This window comes from Cyprinodon variegatus, unplaced genomic scaffold, assembly GCF_000732505.1.
Source record: "Cyprinodon variegatus isolate N-32 unplaced genomic scaffold, C_variegatus-1.0 Scaffold16, whole genome shotgun sequence".
In the NCBI taxonomy this organism is placed as follows: domain Eukaryota; kingdom Metazoa; phylum Chordata; class Actinopteri; order Cyprinodontiformes; family Cyprinodontidae; genus Cyprinodon; species Cyprinodon variegatus.
The window spans coordinates 1,470,446-1,491,157 of NW_015150469.1; the positions used below are offsets into that span (position 1 = coordinate 1,470,446).

Below are 20,712 nucleotides of genomic sequence, written 5' to 3' on the forward strand. Positions count from 1 at the left end.
CCCAATCTTACCCCCATGGAGTTTCCTGATGAAATGGGGAGGAGCTGCAAGGGGTTTCTGCGGGGGAGGTAGACTAAACACTGTGGAGTGTCAGGGCTTCGACCTGAGCCCACTTCCCTGCCATATGCCCTCCACATTCTTTCTCTGGGTGCAATGGGAATTCCTTTGTTTAGAGTGGGTTCTCTCCCTGGAAGACAGAACTTGAAAGAAATCCAAAGCGTTTTGTTTCCACTGAGTTTTTCCCCCCCAACTTTTTTAATGTCAAACAGGGAAAATACTTTAACAGTTTATAGATGAAAAAAAGGCACCATGTTATATTTGACATGACAGCTTGTAAACATAAGGTTCAGATCTATTATTGAAACAATAACTAAAGGAAAGAAACAAACAAAACAAAAAAAAAACATTGCAAAGGGAACATTTGAAAACTTTTTATTTCCTTTGATGCTGCAGATTTGTGTTGGAAAAGGCAAAAAAAAATCACCTCATTTGCAGTCAAGACTTTCCTTTTTCTTTTTTTACTTACCGAGAAGGTTATATTACATTTACTGTATGTAAGACACGACTGGAATCACACCTTAAACCAAGAATTAAAACTGAAAAAATTTATAGAAAATGCTCCATGGATAAGCTCTATGTAGAAGAATAAAAGTCCAATAAAATAGAATTACTGAAGCATATAAAAGTGCCTTATATTGGTTATTTAGATGCTTGTCTGGTTAATAGTATGATTTCCTATTTTCCTTTTAAAACAGAACACCATGTTAGATTATAACTGCAAATCTTGAAACACTACAAGCTGTTGTTGTATTATAATGTTTACAGCCATGTAGTCCGACTGCGGCAAAGAATAATAAATCCATTGGTCGTCTTATGATGATTCCCATGAACTTGCTTAAAAAAAAAAAAATGATTATATATAATTCATGAACATTAGGGATTATCTTGGGGCCTATTTATTTGCCATCAACATGCAGGGTTATTAAACAACAGCTATTGTGATTTACAGAATCTAGCCAAAGTATACATAACCCTGGATCCTTCTCACTTTTTTACATCAAACCCAAAGTTCAACTGGAGTCAGAATGTTTTTACATCCCTTTTCTTATCTGAGTGGACAAATATGATGTGTTAGCGTGCTTTTTTTTTCTTATAATCCCACCACAGATTCTTGATGGGATTAAGGTGTGGATTCTGACTGGATCCGTCTAACACATGGATATTCTTTCTTCCAAAACATTCTGTTTTTAACCCTTCTGTGTTTTAAGTCGATTTTTTTTGGTGGAAGCTAAACATCTTTTTAACTTCCTCCATCTATTGGAGACTAAAGAAACTTCTCTCTTGCTGTGTTTAGCTCCTTCTTCCTTCTATCAAGTCTGATCAGGTTTCCTGTCCTTGCCCACAAGATGCTACCACCACCTCCGTGTTTTCTTACCACGAGTCTCAGATGCAACTCCATCTGAATTTCCATGGGCCTCTTGGCTACTTCTACTTTCCCAGCCTTTTCATTTTCATTTTCTTTTTCATTTAGGTGGACTACTATATATTGGTGCTCTTTCCTGCTTGTTATTACATTATAGTGTTGAAGGCTGGGGAAGTGTTTTATAATCTGATTCTGTTTTGAACCGCTGTGTTCTTTGGTCTCCATGATGCCTTTTGTTGCTATATTAGAAGTGAAGCTTTTACAAAACAGTCTGCAATTTACACTAATATTAAATGACACACAGGTTGACTCTGTTTAGTAACCAGGCGACATTTAGAGGCAGTAGATTTAATAGTACGTGGAAATCAAAGTATAGTGAATGAGAGAAAATACACAATATAGTCTGATTAGTTTATTTGTCCTTTTTCTTTACTTTCACAATTAGGTGCTAATTTATGATAATCTATCATATAAAGCTGTAATAAATATTGAATCCACCTCTTAGTTTAAAATCTGTTTTAGTAGCAATAACTGCCCTTGAACCCTATGTTTACTCTTTTATTACTTATCACATTTGGACATAATATATCCAGTATCAAACTGATGAAGTATTTGCATGCTTGCAATCATCTGAATCTGTTAGCATATGCAATTTATCGTCAGTTATCATGATTGCATACATCCGCCTGTTTATGCCGTAGTGACGGCACGCATGTTTTCCATTACTCCATTCATTAATCTTGTACCGAGCCGTTTTAGTGCCATGTGCTTTTGAATAGCCTCTCATTACAAATATTTTCCATTTCTTTATTAAGATGAATTGTTTTCATCTCCTGCATTATTTTTGTTCTGCCTCCAACCTTTTGCCGTTTCTTTTTTTTTATGTATTTCCTGGATAATCAATTTAACACTAATTGAATTGTTTTTTTCCTTTCTACTTTTATATTTCTGTAATGAACTCCAGGGTGTGCTCCTGGTTTGGTAACCCCTTTCTGTTTACACAGGTGGGTCAGGGAGTTCCTCAATGATGAGAACAGAGGTCTCGATGTCCTGGTTGAGTACCTCTCCTTCGCCCAATGTGCTGTCATGTGAGTACACCCTCACCTTCACACCTCTCCTGTCCATAATCTTTCCTGAGGAACTGGGATGGGCCGTGGATCCAGCTGCTGCGTCCTGTAGTGCTTGTGGGAACTCTGCCTGTGCATCAGGAAATTGTTTCTTTTAGTTCTGTTTAAATGCCTTGTTGCACAGTGAATGTAAATCTGTAGAGCTGCTACATGGTTTAGCTTGGAGCTACATGTTGCGTAAAATGAGCCCGAATCTCCGTGCTGAGCTTCCCGTCCTCCAGTTCTCCTGATAACGCCTGGCTTTCTACCAAGCTGTCTTGCTGACCTAACCTCCCTCATCCCTCATCTCCTTCCCTGTGCTTCTGTTGTCGGCTTTCTCTGTCTGTATGTGCGTGGCCCAGGTTGGATTTTGAGGGGCTGGAAAATGGGGAGGATGGCTTCTTGGACAAAGCTAAATCATGGAGCAGGTCCATAGAGGATCTGCACCATATGGGCGCCCAACCCTTCTGCAACACCCTGGTGCGCTCTGCCCATCAGTCTGTCCTGCGGTACGTAACTCCCCCTGCTTTTAGCTCTCCCTCTTATTGGCTATCTGTGCTCTATCTGTGAATGCTTTAAACATGAATTAGCATGCAAGCCTCTGGGCTGATGTCTCTTTAAAAGTCTGCTTTGATAATTAATGGGATTAGTTTAGCTCTTTCTTGGTCTATTATGCATAAACTCAATCAAACTTAGAAGCTGAGTGTCTTTGACCTTTAGCACTTTGTGTCTCTCATTGTTAGTGGCTCATCCAGCCAGATGTGCATCCTTTCTTTCTACAGATGAGAGCCAGCTGTTAGCAGCTGCATATGTCTGGCAGTTCTCCCTATAACTGCAGCATACAGGGGAATTAAAGAAGTATTAAAAGTTACGGGGGATTAAACGATATATTCAAAATTCAAATAAGTTTGATGATTTTCTTGTAAATATCCATTAACTGTAGCCTATTTACACATTATTTTAATAGAAATATTTATAAAACAAGTGTCTCAGTGAATAAGTGTAATTTTAATTCATCAATTCAGTTAAAAGGGTGAAACTGATATACAAATTCATTTACAAAAATTTATAAAAGTATTGTTATTTATGCTGATGTATATGGCTTACAGTTGGGGAAACCTAGATCTTTTTTAATATGTCCAAAAGGAGAACAATGTTTTAAACACAGTAGTTCTTCTCCAGTCTTTTAATGGCCAATCATGCAAAAGTCTGTTGGCTTTTTTTAGATGTAGGCAGACAATCTCTGACAATCACTACATGGTGGCTGAACCACTAAGAAATGCATTTAAACATAGTCATGGGAAGTTGAGTGGAAGTAAAAAATGGGGCATAAAGAACAGTGATAATAGCTTAGAGAATGCATTTTATGGAAATGGATAAGCTAGACTAGGTAAGCTAAGCTTAGTAAGCTCTTAGAGATCCTCTACCTGCAGACAGATCTCACACAGGGGCTACGAATGTCACATTTTATCCAACCACTCCTGAACTGCAGAAAACATCAAAGCTTTTTCCCAGTCATAAGAGTTTAGGAGAAGTGAATAGTGCTGGATTGTAGTAACGGGGGACAGTGCAGAAACCCTATAGGGGTTAGATGTTTGTTTTTTATTTTTTATTTAATGCATTCATGTTTTTTTTTATTTTATTTTTTATTTTGCACTTGCAAGACGTTCAAGCCCATATCATTTTCTATAATATGTTTGGAATTTCATCTAGATGAAGCAAAAAAAATAACAATATCAAAGTATCACTAATAACCCAACTCCAAGTACGTGATCCAAAGTCCTTTTTCCAGGTGAAAAATACGAGAACAAATTGGTTACAATCAAGGCTGAAGAGTCAGGAGAGGAATCCAGAAACAGCTTTAGGTTGACGTGTTTATCTGCTGGCTTTTGCCCACTTTGTTTAATCAATGTCTACAGTAAACAGTTATGTAGCAGCAGATTTTAAAGGACCTCATGCTTCCCTCTTCTGACATTCCTCATGGAGATCATGGTTTTAAAGTACCAATACCTGCTTTGGTCGCCACAGGGCGAGGGTGCTTAGATGGCAGGTAGGCTCTACTGATCTAAACCCCAAAGAAAATCTTTGAATTGTATAAGAACTAATTATAAACTTAAGAACAATGCAGATGAGCTGAAGGCTGCAGTCAAAACAAACTGGGCTTCAATTACAGCTCATCAGAACCACACTCTAACCACTTCCATGGCATTGATGCAGCAGTTGATGCAAAAGGAGCCATAACCAGTTGTTTAGTGTGTACGTATATTTCACAATACATTAACTTATCCTTCAGCAGACGGCATCTTTGCACCTAAACTCTTTTCCTTTTTTGATCCCCACTTTTTTTAAATAGTGTGTTTAATGTTTTCTAACTCCATAAATAAAAATTCAATTTTGAAGTATTTTTAGAATGATTCCAGTTATAGGCAGTGTCTGCTTCACTTTTTGAACTGAATTATTTGAATAATTTACCTTTTTTGTTTAAATCCTAAACCTCTGAGCTGCACCTTTATGTATTTTGGCCTTAATGAATAAATGTTTTCAGTGAAAACTTTTTAGAAACGGTCTGGGAAACGTGTACTTTAAAGTGCATTTACATAACAGCTGTTTGTAAGCTCAAACTTTAATCACCTGGCAGCAGAAAGGAAACCAAACCTTTCCTAATATGCATATGCAACCTCAAAAAAAAAAAAAAGAGTCTGTCTTCTGCTATTTTTTTCGCTTTGTCTGAGACGCTGTAGTAACGTCATGCTGGAGGCAAATAAACAGCAGATATACATGAATATATCATGAATAAATCACTGGAAGGTTTGAACTTGTTTTAACTTTACTCCATCTGTTGCAGCTATGGAACACTTTCAAACAGCAAAACCATCAAGAACTCGCGGCTCGTAAGCCAAAAAGACGATGTGCATGTGTGCATCATGTGCTTGAGGGCAATCATGAACTATCAGGTATTGAGCAGTTGCACCTGCATTTGACTTTACAGAGTCCTGTGTGGTGCAGTCTGACACAGATTAGATGATGTGTTTCCTGTGCTGTCAAGTGCAGAATATGAAGGGTTTTTTTTTCTTACCACATCCTGTTCACTGTCTGACTCTCTCTCTCTCTCTCTCTCTTCATGCAGTATGGCTTCAATATGGTCATGTCTCACGCACATGCTGTCAATGAAATAGCTCTCAGCTTGAACAATAAGAACCCACGGTAAGAACCTGAGGACGGCCGTCCCCTTAGCCAGATATTCAGCTAGCTCATCCAATATGTTTCTTTATTCTCCATGGGGGCTCAACTTCTTGAAGTTAAGGATCAGAGGCATATATGCAGGCTGTAAAAGGGATGTTTACAAAAGACAGATTAGTGGTGAAAATTGCCTGAAAAGCTAAACATTCCAGTTCCAGATTTGAACATCTTGTACTGATGAGATTCTCCTGCTCTTCTAGGACAAAAGCATTGGTCCTCGAGCTCCTCGCTGCTGTCTGTCTTGTCCGAGGAGGTCATGAAATCATCCTTTCAGCTTTTGACAACTTCAAAGAGGTGCCCAACATTTGATTCTTTTTTTTTTTAGCCATTTGAACACGTGTGCATTTAGATACAAGTCATTGGCCTTATGCTTTTCAATAATTATCACCACCTTCACAGAGTGTTAAAAAAAAACATGTTAAAACATGAGGTGATTAATCTTTTTTGTGCAATGTCGTTAAAAGATAGTGTATTTGAAATGTTCAACTGTGAGTTTAGAATAAATTTAGAAGTCAGACATCTGAATGGAAAAGGTTTAAGTTTATTTAAAAATAATATAATATGGCATATAAATTTAGTTGCAGCTGTAGTAAAATAAAACAAAAAACACAGAAGATAATTTTTGTATCCGACTAAATCCCATAGACAAGCAGTACTGACAATTTTGTATTTTTAAACATTCTCTGAGAAAATCAAACATGCAATAAATTGGATAAATCACCTTTAATAAACCTTATTTGTTTGAATCCACCTTTCTAACAGATAACTCTAAAATATCCTCTGAATAATAAACAATGGACACTGTTCAGCACAAGTACCACTGCTTATACCACAGTTTGAAGCTGTAACTCTTTCATTTATATCATGCTAAGAAATATCAAATTCAGTAAATTGCTTTAATTCCCACAAGTACATCTTTGCATATGGGGATAGGATCACAAATGGATTGAAGTTCATCTGCTGAGATTGTCTGTAAACCTCTGTGGTTATTAGTCTCCTTCAGACGCCAGGTGTGAGTCAGGTTTAAGGAGTGATAAGGATCTGCTCCTTGTGGGAAGTGGTGGACCCTGGAAAACTAGCTTAGCTTCTCAGAACTCTAAAGCAGGACAATTACCACGCAGGCATAAGCCTTAGGGAGCTAATCAACTCCCCAAATTAATGTCCTGTGGAGCTATTTTGCAAAGTGAAACTATTATAAAAGGAGACAGTCTTAGATAAAATTCAGTTCCAGACCAAGAGCTGTGAATTTAACAGAAATTCAAGGCTTTCTCAATTTGTTTTCTGTAAAAAAAGAAAAAAAGAAATAGAAAATATTTAAATTTCACCTTAACAGTTTAAAAACATTAACATTTTTAGTGTTGTCTACTGTTTACTAATAAGCTGTTTGCAACGTATAAGCTAATATGAGTGTAATCAAATATCTTAATATATCATGTCTGTTATCAATAGCAGCGCTGTAATCCCTGCATATTGACAAGGTTAACAATAACACCGAACTTGTAGGTAATAGACCAGGTATTTTATTTAAATCAACATATCAATTATATAGATCAGAACAGAAATAACCTTTATTTTCCAACAGTGGGAACATCAGGTTTCTCAGCAGCAAAGGGAAATGTAAATGATAGCATGCAGATACACACCAGGGTAAATATCATTAAAAAATTTTAATGAGAGATTCTACATTAAAGCCAAATTAACAATATGAGAAAGTGCTTGGGTATTAAAAATGGCCTACTTAGGAAGTGTGCAATTAAGTAGGATGATTTTAAAAAATGGGATATTGGGTGTGTATTTTATACATGATGAAAATTAACATACTTATTACAGGAATGTAGAGAAACCATTTATGCACAAGCAATGTAAAAACATGGGGTTAATTTTGAACAATGATGGTTATGAAATTTAACAGCTGCTGGGAAGAAGGATTTGCGATTACACTGCTTTATGCATTTAGAATGCAGCAGTCTGTCATTGAAGGAGCCCTTCAGCTCTGCAACAGCTTCATGCAGTGGGAGACACTGATGGCAGCATCATGGCTAATGTGAGCATAGTGCCCAACTATAGCATAATATGTGATAGTTATTGATAGCTAAAGCTAGCTTATTGGCTGATATAACCCAATACCCAGCTTTATGTAAATGTAAATCCCTTTATTGTCCTACAATGGGGAAATTCAAATTTGCATTTTGACCCATCCCCTTGGGGAGCAGTGGACTGCCATCGTGTGGCACCCGGGTGGCAATCAAGGGTTAAGGGTTTTGCTCAGGGAACACAGAGTGCAGGCTGTGGGGATCAAACCGGGTACTTGCAACCTTCTCAGAGCACAAGCGCACTTCTCTAACCCACTAGGCCAACACTCCCCTTACTTCCCTATTATAATCCCCTTAGCATAATAGATTATTTTTAGGTTTATTTTTAGTAGTAACAGGGAAAACTTTGCATATTGGCAATATAAGGTTGATACCTAAGATGATTGATATGAAAACAAATGCTAATGGTAACCTAAAGGCCAGTGTGTGTAATACCCAACTTCAACAGGATTGATGTTTATTACTGAAAGCATTATTACTGTTAGCCACATGTTAGCTCTAATATGATAAATAATGCCAGGACCAAAGGAGAAATGTTTTTGAAAGACAAATTTCCCATCTAAAGCTGAGATGCAATTTATAAAAATTCTGCATTGCTGTACACTCCTTTTCCAGGTCTGTAAGGAGAAGCAACGCTTTGAGAGATTGATGGATTACTTTCGCAGTGAAGAGGGGAACATCGACTTCATGGTAAGACGGCCCGTGTACTATCCGTAGGTGTTAATTTTGTTCAAGTGGAGCAAAAGGTTTGGATTTTTCTAGTTGGGTTTTTTCCCGCATCTCTGCACAAAATGAAACCCGTTTTAGAGGCAGGTGTAAATGCAAGACTCCATGGGTTTGGTGTTATTATGCAGATACAGATCACACCACATGGTATAATGAACTCTTGGTCTGTTTGCATCTGTGGTCTAGGTTGCGTGCATGCAGTTCATCAACATCGTGGTCCATTCAGTTGAGGACATGAACTTCAGAGTCCATTTGCAGTTTGAATTCACCAAGCTTGGACTGGATGATTTCCTGGAGGTGAGGAAATAATTATTCCCTAGTCAAAATATTTTGAATCGCACCAAGAGTGTATACAGCGTCACTTAGCCTTAATCGGTCGCTCTAATTTCAGAAATCGAAGCACACGGAGAGCGATAAGCTGTCAGTGCAGATCCAGGCCTACCTGGATAACGTGTTTGACGTGGGTGGCCTCCTGGAAGATGCAGAAACAAAAAATGCAGCGCTGGAGAAGGTGGAGGAGCTGGAGGAGCACCTGTCCCATGTAAGTGCACCACCCAGTCTGGACCACCAGTGCTGCTGTAGATGCCCATCTGTGAGAGTGTCGTGCCTGTTTAACTTGGCCGTCTCTATCTGGTAATTAGAAATCTACTCCGTGTTTGCTTTTCACAACTGGTTGGGGATAATAATTGGGTGGGGGAACGCTGGAAAATAGTGTGTGAGGAACAATGTTATTATTGTCCTCGCCGCGCCGCTGTGTTCATATTTTTTTCCAATCCCACGCTGCTTCGCTAAAGGCCTCCTTCACAGGGAAAAGGTCGTAGGCAGCCCTGACATCATTTGAGGAATTTCATAACAAACGCTGCTCTCAAGGGTCGGGAATGATGGGGGAGGATCAGAGTGAAGATTCTTGGTGAATTCCCGAGCAGCACGTGTAATGTGATCAAAATCAAACTAATAGCTGTGTCATGTTAATGCTGCATTATCCAACTGGCCACAACTCATTTCTTATTGATGATGTATGAGCGTAAAGGAGGAGGAGGAGGTGGTAAAGGAGTGCTCTCATTACTCTGTTGCTATCTCCATCTTGTCTTCTCAGGTGACTGAAAAGCTGCTTGAAGTGGAGAATGAAACAATGATGAAAGTGGCAGATTTGGAGAAGCTTCTATTCCAGAAAGATAAAGACCTTCAAGCAATACGTGTACGTGTTTGTTCCTTTGATGCAATTTATTTCCTTTTACTTATTTTAATGGTTCTTTTCCCTGTTTCAACAAATATCTGTTTAAAATAAGTTTTGATAAAGAAAAATTGAGTCAAAAGTAAATAGGATGTTTCTATAAGCTGGTAGGGTTGCCATAATGTGCTCTTTACTACCCCCTGGTGGCTGCTCAGGAGACGTACGAGTCGACCAGCACCCAGGTCAACACCCTGAGGAGGATGATCAAGGAGAAGGATGCTGCCTTCCAGAGGCAGGTCAACATCGAACGGCGGCTCCTGGAGCTGGAGCAGCAGGGCACCATCCGTTTGCACAAGAAACCTGACGGCGACATCTCAATTGAGCCGCTGGGTGTCGGCGGTGGAGGCAGTGGGATCGGAATCCCTTTGGGTAATGTTGGGCAGCTGATGCTGAGTTCGACAGCTGGGCTGACGGAACCTGGAGGACTAGATACCAGCTTACCACCAGCAAGTGAAGCTCCACCGCCTCCTCCACCACCCCCACCGCCTCCTCCTCCCCCTCCCTCAGGTGATACATCATGAATCAGAGGGTTTGTTTCTGCTGACACCTGCATGTGAAAGTTGACTTTTTTTTTCTTTTTTGTTCTTTACTCTTTCATGCTGGAGCAAGGTGATGGGTCACAGCACTGCTNTGATCTTTACTCTTTCATGCTGGAGCAAGGTGATGGGTCACAGCACTGCTTAGCTAAACCAGACAGGAAAGGGAAGCTAAAACTGCTTCCTTTGTGGGCAGAAAGGCTCCACTCAGCTCTTTGAATTACTTTACTAGATCATAGTTTATTTGGAGTAAAACTATCTTTTTACATTAAACAGAAAGGTTATAAATGTGTAAACCTAGCTTAAATGTCATTTTATTTGTTTATATTTTAATCACAGCTTTAACAGCACCACCACCTCCTCCTCCTCCACTTCCTCCTCCTCTGCCAGATGCGTCTCCCTCCGTCATCCTTAGCCTGGGTCTATCAGGTGAGATCATTCTAATGTTCTTTTTCTTGGACGGCTTAATCCTCCTCAGCCTAATTTGATTTTGATTGTGTATTTAAACCCTCCGCAGCTATCAGAATCAAGAAGCCCATTAAGACAAAGTTCCGCCTGCCCGTATTCAACTGGACGGCCCTGAAGCCCAACCAGATTAATGGCACGGTCTTCAATGAGATCGATGATGAGCGAGTGCTGGAGGTACATCCAGCAGAGGAGAGCTCCGTTACATTTTGGTTCTTTTGAACCTCCTGGTTGCATTTTTTTTCGATCCTCCAGCAGCTTTTTGTTACACTTTAAGTTAGTCTTGGATACAGCTGCTCAGCCATTAAACATCTGTAAGGAAATTCACTATAAGCTGTTATCGAGCCCACATTAGGGTTGAAGATCTGTAGCCGTACACTCTGCAGAAAATAGCCGAGCTCTTCATACTACCGGTATGCTTCTCAGCATCCGCTGACTCTGCTGTGATTTGATTTTACACAATGAAAAGGTTACTTATGACGACATTTCATAAATGAATTTACTGCACAGCTGACATCCTATCATGGTACCATGCTGGACCACAGTGGGTTCCTGTGATTGTCCCACTCTCTAAGAGCCTGTAGACACAGTCCATATGCCTTAATCCTAGTTTTTATATACGTGTAAATGACTGAAGCAACTAAATTCAGTAATTCAGAGGGGTGACCCAGTACTTTTGGCAAAGAAGGGCAACTTTTAAGAGGTAAATGTTGACACTTCTGTTATTACTTCATTTCTGATTCAGTTTAATATCCTGTTTTTTTTCTTTATATCTCTATGGAATTGATCAGAAAACCATGTTGTTTGCTTTAAAAATGGTTCAGTTATACTTATTTTGAAAAATGGTGACAGGAACTGGTTATTTGGCCACTAGTGCTTTCTAAAGACTGCTTATATCTTCCAAATTTTCAGTCTGAGATTATGCTTCTGCAATAAAAGATTGATATATTTTAGAGCTTTTTACAAATGTATTGCATATACTAAATATGGCCAGCATCATTTGTGAAAGTAAAAAAGGCTGAATATTTCCCTTCTGTTCAGAACCAAATGGTAATGATTGTTTTATCTACAGGAGCTGGATCTGGAAAAGTTCGAGGAGTTGTTCAAGACCAGAGCCCAGGGTCCTGTAGTGGATCTTTCCTGTACAAAGAGCAAAGTGGCGCAAAAGGCGGTGAATAAAGTGACCCTCCTTGATGCCAATCGGTCTAAAAACTTAGCAATCACGCTGCGAAAAGCCAACAAAACCACAGAGGAGATCTGCAAAGCAATAGAGAAGTATGCATCTCTTATAAGTTAAACAAGAGCAGTTGTTATTCAATGAGCAGATTTCAGATGAGTGTCATGTTTCTTCACAGGTTTGACCTCAAGGCTCTGCCTGTGGACTTTGTTGAGTGCCTGATGCGCTTCCTGCCCACCGAGGCGGAGGTGAAGGTGTTCCGTCAGTATGAGCGCGAGCGGCGTCCCCTTGACCAGCTGGCGGAGGAGGACCGCTTCATGTTGCTGTTCAGCAAGATCGAGCGTCTCACCCAGAGAATGAACATCATCACCTTTGTGGGGAACTTCGCAGACAGCATTGGGATGCTCACTCCACAGCTCAACGCCATAATTGCTGCTTCAGGCTCGGTGAAATCATCGCCCAAGCTGAAGAGGATGCTCGAGGTGGAAAGGGTTTCTGAGGCTGCTTGGGTTAGGATCGCATTTTGTTTGGCTAAAAAAATAAAAACGGATCATTTTGTTTGCCTTTTAGATCATCTTAGCTTTGGGAAACTACATGAACAGCAGTAAACGAGGCAGTGTTTATGGCTTTAAACTACAAAGTCTTGATCTGGTAAGTCGGAAACAAGCACATGCAGTCAATGGTTCGTTGTTTTGTAGTGTTTTGTTGATGACGTCATCATCCTGCTTATTTTTATTGTTTTTTTGTGGTGCAGCTGCTGGACACAAAGTCCACAGACAGGAAAATGACTCTGCTCCACTACATCGCTCTCATCGTGAAGGAGAAGTACCCTGAACTGGCCAACTTCTACAATGAATTGCACTTTGTGGATAAAGCTGCAGCGGGTTAGTACGCTTTAAATATTTCTCAGTTGATGGGAAAAAGTGTTGCTGACCCATCCTGACTGTGTGCAGTGTCTCTGGAAAACGTGCTGCTTGATGTTCGAGAGCTGGGCAAAGGTATGGAGCTGATCCGGAGAGAATGCAGCATGCATGATCATCCGGTGCTGAAAGGTTTTGTCCAGGCCAGCGATCCGCAGCTGGACAAGCTGCAGAGGGACGCCAAGACAGCAGAGGTACAGACTCCCTCAATTTCCAACTAGCTATCCAGAAAAGATGATAAAAATAAGTCCAAAGTACATATTTAGTCCTCTTTCGGCTCTTTTGCTTCTTGTACGTAATCCTGACTCAACAGTGTTTATAAACTGTGCTTCCACTCTCCTCCCGCTCAATTCCAGGAAGCCTTCAACAGTGTGGTGAGCTACTTCGGAGAGAGCGCCAAGACAACTCCACCCTCTGTGTTCTTCCCTGTATTTGTGCGTTTCATCAAGGCCTACAAGGTGAGGATGCTGACATGGTGCAGCCTTCTCTATGGGCCTTCTGGGAAGTTCCCTGGTTTGTTTTAAGCCCCGCCTCAAAGCGGAGAGGAGCAGAGTTTGGAGGCCTTTTAGTGCCACAGGACGTGGCGTGTAGTCTGAAGGCAAATAACAGGAAAGACTAGCTGGGCCTGACTTCATAGTTGCAGCTGTGGTGTTTAGACTGCCCCCCCAACCTCTGAGCTTTTTACCCCGGACAGCCGCGCCCAGACCCCGCCACGCAGCACACATCCTGGGATTGTTCTGGGACTCGATTTATGGGATCTGCTTAAGGAAATGTACAAGACAGGGGGCACATGTCTGAGTTCAAGCAGAGAGTTTGACAGTCGGTCCTGAACATCCAACACAAGGCAACACCAATAATACTTCTATGTTAGTCGTGGTGAATAATCAAGGCTAAATCAGATTCCTAGAAATAAATGAAGAAAATTCTATGTTGTTATTAAAAAACTCCAGATTTCTTATTTGTTTTTGAGAAAATGGTTCTATGGGACAAAGTAGCAAAATCCTCTGAGCTCCTTCAAGCCTAAATTTAGCTACTAAAGTATATTTTATTGGGATCTAGTGTTGTCCAACACAAAGTGCTGCATGACAGTGACGTGATAATATTTCACATATAAGCATCGGAAAAGTTTTGCATAAATTTGTCTTCCGATCTGTTAATACTAAAGCAAAGCAGCTTATCCCTGTATTGGTCCATATTTAGCTTTATCTTCTTTATGCAGATTTGTCTTGAATGCTATTTAACAAACTTTTAGGCCTTCCCAGACAGAAATGGTGCTGCGACTTGTGAAGGTGTTTTATTAATGGGTATCATATTTATAACACCTTTTCTTTTAAACATGATTATTTTAAGGAATGTAAATGACTTTGCAGCTCCCTTTAAGTGTTCGCAGAAGGTTAGGCGGTACACCATTGCAGAGGTTACATCCTTCTAATAACTTCACTGTGTCTGCTGAGTGTTTTCACCCACCCATGGCTGCATATGTGGGCCACTGATTGGTCCAAATTACTGTGCTCTGCCCACAGACAAGTTGCAGGAAAGGGTTCTGCTGTGCTTGTGATCTTGTGTTCCCACAGATGCACAGACTGGATTTTAGTTTTGTTTTATTTGTAGGTTATTCTTACATTTTCATTTATGTATTTTTTTAAACATTCGGGATGTTATGTTTTGGATGATTTGTAGAAAGGAAAAAACCACTGATTTAATCAGAAAAAAAAAGGAAAAGGATCCCATCTGCTTCCCTGAGTACAGTCTCTGCAGTTATTTAGGTTTTGTTTTGAAAAGATTTTAGATACACGGGTTTCCTGTTTATGTTGGCATTCTGAACCTGTTTAGTGTGCTAAAATGGGCCCCGCTAGTCTGTTGACTTAGATCAGAGCTGTAGTTCATTTTTCCCCCTTCTCAACAGGATGCAGTGGAAGAAAATGAACTGAAGAAAAAGCAGGAGGAAGCCATGAGAGAAAAGTTACTGGCTCAGGAGGCCAAACAGCATGACCCCAAGGTACAGCCCAATCAGAGCTGACTGAAACCTCGGCAATGTTTACCCACTGCTAAATAAAGAACCTGCTGAATGCCAAAAAACACACATCCTCTCTGCTGATGCAGGTCCAGGCCCAGAAGAAGAGGCATCAGCAGCAGGAGCTGATTGCAGAGCTGCGAAAGCGGCAAGCCAAAGACCATCGACCGGTGTACGAAGGCAAAGACGGCACCATCGAGGACATCATCACAGGTGGGCCAGAAAGAACCATTAAAGGGCCCCACGTGGGCATCGGCAGCGGCCCCAGTGTCCCCAGGCTGAGGATGACTGTGGTCATCGACTGCTCAGCTCCTTTGAAGTGCACCTTGTGCTATATATTGCAGACGCCAGCCCATCTGGAGCACAGCAGCCCTTAATGGCTGCTTCATAACTTACCGTCCAGCCAGCTATGAAGCGTACAGCATCAGAGCTGCCTTCATGTCGCAGTTTGATGCCAGTTATGCTAGAAATTAGGAAACATGTTTAAAGTCAGTTGGATTTCCGCAACTGTTCCTGTAAATACACACGGATACGCCTGCTTGTGCAAAATATGTTTACGCTATAATCCATAAACAAGCACTCAAATGTAAGTTGCATAAACGCTGCATAAAGATGAACCTTTATGATGTAGTAACACTTGTAGAGCTGTAACAGCTTTTAATCACCGGCCAGTGGCTGGTCATTGATCTGAAGCAAGTTTCAAATTGTTTTTAAAGGACTAAAATGTTTCAGCATTGCACTGCTGCTATGGTTTAATCCAATTTAAGAATAAGCAGGAAAAATAATCAGGTGATTGAAGTTTCTGCAGTTGCATTGAGCATTAACTAACTATGTTATGCTAACAAATCCCTGCTGTTCCTCTGCACTGATGGTCAGCTGGCTGAAAGAAGGATGCTGGACCTTTCCATTAAGAAAAGCGATTAATTGGCTTATAGGAAACAGTTTGATTCACATACAAAGCTAATAGAAGTTAGGGAAATATCCCGCAATGCATAAATGTAGTAACCTTGTGATTGCTAAATGTTTTGGATTCCAAACTTCCTGCTTTCTAGATACCCCTTAGAAAAGAAAGCAAGCAAGAAAAAAAAAGTATTATTTTCAGCCAGAAAAGCCTTGTTTCACTTGTAATTATTAGACCGTTTTAATTCAACATCATATTTAAGCTTTTATAAACGGCCTGTTTTGACATATACCCTCAGTAGAAAATAGTCGTTTCTTTTTGGTTTTAAATAGAAGAAGTCAACCTATTTTATGTTCTTTGGTTAAAACTTTTAATTAGAACTCGGTGATACTGCGGTGTGTCATGAGTACATTCAAGGACATGCTCCGTGTGTCCTTACCCAACTAAAAATCTGAATTTTTATCCTGTTTTTCCCTTAAAACGTATTTAAGTAGTTTACATACGGTATTTATTATTGCAGGTTTATCAGGTCCTCTAAATAATATCAAGTCAGTTTTTCCCCCCAGGGTTAAAGCCGTGTCAGTGTTTTAGGTGTGATGTGTTTTTCTCTTCCTCTCCCTGCCCCTCCCCCCCAGTACTGAAGAGCGTGCCCTTCACCGCCCGCACTGCTAAACGCGGCTCACGGTTCTTCTGTGAAGCCAACCTCTGTGACGACGCCAACTGCTAGCCCTCCCTGTCTCTAATGCCAAGGTTGTCCAGGTGTCTCCCCGTATGACTCTTAACCCCACTGTGCATGCAGCATGATCCCTGTCCCCCACCTCCAACAACAAAAACCAACCTTCTTAACTAACTTGGGCCGTCTCTCCTCGGCTGATTGAGTTTTTTTTTGGTTTATCTTTGAGACGGCTTCTGTCAGGCATTCGGTGATGATAGGCAGCCAAACCTCTTGGCCTGGATTTGAGAAAAAGCAGCTGCTCAAAACCTTATTTTTTGTTGTTTTTTTTTTTATGTCTGAGAAATGAAAAAAAAAAACATGTTGACTCACTTACAATACTTTCAACAATGCAAGTAAGCATTTATACAACCTGCATGGCGCAGATTGCTTTTTTTAAGCTCTTTCAAGTAATCCAGAATCAAACAAAGAGGTTTGGCTATAACGCCGGTTTTATCCAGTGAAACTAACTTGTTTGGTGTTTGGTTTTCTGGCTAACTTGTGACTCTTTTTCATTTTTTTCCCCTCTTCAACCACTGCTGGTTTTTCCACCCCATTTCCAGCTGAAAAGAAGATTAATGACAGTATTTCCCACTCCTAAAGAGCGGGTAAGGAAGGTAGCCTGGCTCGTATCTGGCCTGCTTGGCCCTCAGGCTCCTGTGTGCTGCTGCAAGTCATGTCAGCTGCTTCAGCTAGTGCTTCAGACAAACCAAAAAAAAAGCTTTGCAGCACTAAAATTTCTTTTACCACAGTTGAAAAACGAAACTACAATTATTTCTAAAGCAAGGTAAAGGTATATGAACAAGAAGTAATGCCCTAACCGTTAAGTGACGTTCCCCTTCTGAGAGGAAGTTCCCGTGTTACTTTCCATTTAAATGTCCGCCGAAGATCATCCCGATCCCTTTCTAAAATGTGTTGCATGTTGTCTGGTGTTACCATGTCCGCCATGTTTGTCTTTGCTAACTGTCTGCAGCGTGCTCAACAGCTGTTTGGTCAGCAGGCTCAAGATGGTAGAAATACATCATAACTTAATAACAGTCTGGTTAAAATGATTATTGGCATAAATGCTGTTTTGCAAGTTAGTTGACCAACTAAAGAGCTTGTTGATCACTGTAATGTTAAAGTGTTGCTATATCTGCATCCCCAAAGCCTTGAATTTCTCTTTTTTCATGTAGACGGAATACAAGGTTATGGGAATCTTTCATCTACTGTTAAATTTTTATATATTTATGCTCTTATTTGGTGTTTTTGTGCCTCACATAAGTATTCCTATTCCTTGAAACTTTTATCACATCACAACCACAAACTACAGCCTGCACGTGTATCCCCGTTACCCTGATACCCTACAAACATTAGTGAAACCAAAGATTTTCTGAAGTGACTTAAGTTAGTGGAGTAAATCTTTTTTTTTTTTTTTCTCAAGACCAGTCTAGAACCATATCCCCATTTTTTTTTTTTTTTTACTGAATCCTAGCATTAAGCTTTTTGCAGCATAAAAATACAACCAATAAAGTTTTTTCTGTAAAAAAAAATTCCTCATGGCATCTGTGCCACTATGTATAGAATATAAAGGATTAAAAACAAGGAGAAACCTTTTCCAGTCGAATACTTAAGGTTTTTTTTGTATGCGCAGCTTGCAGAAAGTAAGACATCTAAGTGGGTTAGATCCTCCTCCTCCACCTGTTGCCTCCAGTTACTCTGCTGCAACTAATGCTAAGTGAGTTAATGTTTAGCGGGCTGTATGCTCTCTTATAGTTTTTTGTTTAACTTGTTAACAGCCTGTCAGACTTTATTAGACGAATGGCATGGAAGTTAGGGTCTGCTCACACAAAGGTTTTGGTTTATGTAAATCATGGTGCAGAGACCCTGACTGAAAAGATTAGCAGGACAAGTGCAACCAGTGAGCCTAGAATTCTATCGTTGCTTATGAACTGTGGAAGGCAGACTATTTTTGAAACATTTTAAGCAACAAATATGTTATTATATTATTATTGGTTTTTTTTTTTTGTTTTACATGGTCTCTTTCTCCCTTATTCTTTTAATAGCTAGTCTTTACTAATTACTTCATTATCTGTGAAGTATGGTGGTGGCAGCATCATGCCGTTGGGATGCAAACAGGTTTGAAAAGCTTGTACCGTTTTTATTCCACTTGTTATATTCATATCCCAGTGATCTACATTAAAGTTGTTCGTGTGAGAACTCAATAGAGATAGGAATACTTGTGTGAGGCATTCTGTATGTTTTTTACTGAACTATGATGAGCCAAAGACTCAGCTGGCATTTTATTAGAAAACCTGATCTAGAAAGGATGTTTTACCATGATAGTTTTTGAGGACTGGGTTCTTTTAGGCTTTTTTATTATTATTATTTTAACTAAGCTGAGTGGGCAAATTAAGAGAGATAACTGCTCCTCAGGTTGATTTAATAAAATGAACGCTGAGTTTGTCTTGTTGCACTTGTTGCTTAAAAACAAAGAGGCAGCCTGAGAGGAGACTGAGCTCCTAGTCATCTAACCAGTGTGTCTCCTCCCTGTCTCTCACCCCTGTTTCCTCACCTACTCACAGATCTTCGAAACCAGCCCTTCCTGCGAGCTGACGCCTTGATCCGGAGCGGTTGGAAGAGACCCTAAACCACTTACCTGCCAGTCCCTCTTCCCTTTGTAACACTTCTCCCTGTGTCCCAGTGGTCCCTTTCAAACCCTGAGGTTGCATATCGGAAAAAAAAAAAAAGACTCCAAAGGGAGGAAACAAGGCAGAGCTCTTGTTTTGGCTGAATAATTTATTTATTTATGGAGGTCCTCCTTAACAGCCACTTTCAGCGAGCAGGCATCATTAACAAAGCACAGTAAAGATGCTTCCTCTTTAACTCTCCCTGCTGTGCTGGCGCCGAGTCAGACCAGCTTGAAGGCAAACTGTGGCACAGGTGAGCCCAGTCTTCAGTTTGACTGGTGGACGTTCCTTACATGGCTGCAGTCGCCGTAGGACTGAGACTGGGAGGCGTCGCCCAACGGCTCCATCTGCAGAACAATCCTCCTAAACGACGTGTCATAATCAGACTCTAGTGGACTATTTATTAGAGTTTTGCCAAGTCTTAACACATGCAATCGAGACTCAATTTGAGGAATGTTTATGCAGATTGTATTCAAGAGGAATATTTTTCCTGATTCTTCTAGATGAAGCTAGTCAAACCAAAATGTCTCAAGATATATCTTTAAGAAGTGCCTTTTGTGTAAACAGTGTTATTCTCAATCAGCCATAATTTTTCAAAAGTTTTACTTTTTTTTTTTTTACACAGCATGGTGTTGCCTGCAACCTTATAATGCTGACAATATGGTAGCCGAAAAACAGGCTTTTTTTTTTTTTGGACACAACACACAGAAGGTAATTTATATTAACTGTCAAGTAAAAGGGGTGGGGGGGTCTTATCCAAGAAGTTGTAAAAGAAAGAAAATTGAATGTTAATCGCATGTATCTTGACTAGACTTCCTGCTCCACTTTGAGTGGCATTTTGGAAGTGATTCATCTATCAGGAGGTCTCCAAATGTGCACATGATGTTGAAGGTGTCTGACATAAGGTGCATCTCAGTAATTTAGTTTATTCTATATATAGTTGTCAATTCAAAATATGAAATTTAGTGATTCATTGCACAAGGGATATCATTTTGTGTTCATTCTTGATAGATATGCTGATTGTGGCTTATAGCTAGTGAAAGTCCAAATTCAGTTTATCAGATAGTGTAAATAATCAAGATTTAAAAAAGTATTTTCAATGTAGAAAGCTCTGGTTACTAAAGGTGTTCTATTAAGTATATGATCTAAATTGTTAAAAAGGGAACTTTTCGCTTGTTTTACTGTATAAGTGCAGCATCTCATGGAAAGAATAAGTCTGTGGTTCTCCATCTATGTTTAGAAAGCTTAGGTTTCTTTAACAGTGACCTTCAGCCCAATTTCATTATTGATTTAATTTGTTTCCTTTGCTTTCTTTAGGGGGTTTAAGCATGGTATGCTTTAAAATCACATTGTAGAATACTTTGGACTCAATTAAACTCATTGTAGCAACAGAAGCATATGATGCAGTTTCACATTAGGCCTACTGTATGTAAACAATGTCCTGTTAGTGCGTCTTTGCAGCTTCTTTTGAAGCTTGGACTCCAGCTGCTGTCCAT

At 40.0% G+C, this 20,712-nt stretch overlaps 1 protein-coding gene across 6 annotated transcripts in view; it reads left to right on the plus strand.

The window, feature by feature from the left end:
• The window catches only part of fmnl3 (formin like 3), a 44,987-nt gene extending 24,648 nt beyond the window's left edge, over window positions 1-20,339 (plus strand). For 2 of the 6 annotated variants that reach the window (XM_015386158.1, XM_015386189.1), the window contains 22 exons: window positions 2,428-2,511; window positions 2,892-3,038; window positions 5,375-5,483; window positions 5,657-5,733; window positions 5,970-6,063; window positions 8,478-8,552; window positions 8,775-8,885; window positions 8,980-9,129; window positions 9,685-9,786; window positions 9,978-10,329; window positions 10,698-10,787; window positions 10,876-11,000; window positions 11,896-12,098; window positions 12,179-12,482; window positions 12,571-12,651; window positions 12,755-12,884; window positions 12,954-13,114; window positions 13,277-13,378; window positions 14,827-14,919; window positions 15,024-15,147; window positions 16,471-16,585; window positions 19,112-20,339. In XM_015386158.1, the coding sequence (XP_015241644.1) occupies window positions 2,428-2,511; window positions 2,892-3,038; window positions 5,375-5,483; window positions 5,657-5,733; window positions 5,970-6,063; window positions 8,478-8,552; window positions 8,775-8,885; window positions 8,980-9,129; window positions 9,685-9,786; window positions 9,978-10,329; window positions 10,698-10,787; window positions 10,876-11,000; window positions 11,896-12,098; window positions 12,179-12,482; window positions 12,571-12,651; window positions 12,755-12,884; window positions 12,954-13,114; window positions 13,277-13,378; window positions 14,827-14,919; window positions 15,024-15,147; window positions 16,471-16,562 (2,806 nt within the window). In that variant the 3' untranslated portion in view covers window positions 16,563-16,585; window positions 19,112-20,339. Of the gene's footprint in view, window positions 1-2,427; window positions 2,512-2,891; window positions 3,039-5,374; window positions 5,484-5,656; window positions 5,734-5,969; window positions 6,064-8,477; window positions 8,553-8,774; window positions 8,886-8,979; window positions 9,130-9,684; window positions 9,787-9,977; window positions 10,330-10,697; window positions 10,788-10,875; window positions 11,001-11,895; window positions 12,099-12,178; window positions 12,483-12,570; window positions 12,652-12,754; window positions 12,885-12,953; window positions 13,115-13,276; window positions 13,379-14,826; window positions 14,920-15,023; window positions 15,148-16,470; window positions 16,595-17,110; window positions 17,156-19,111 lie in introns of all 6 variants that reach the window. The other 4 variants (XM_015386167.1, XM_015386182.1, XM_015386174.1 and 1 more) reach the window with 4 other exon arrangements.
• The last annotated feature ends 373 nt before the right edge of the window (window positions 20,340-20,712 follow it).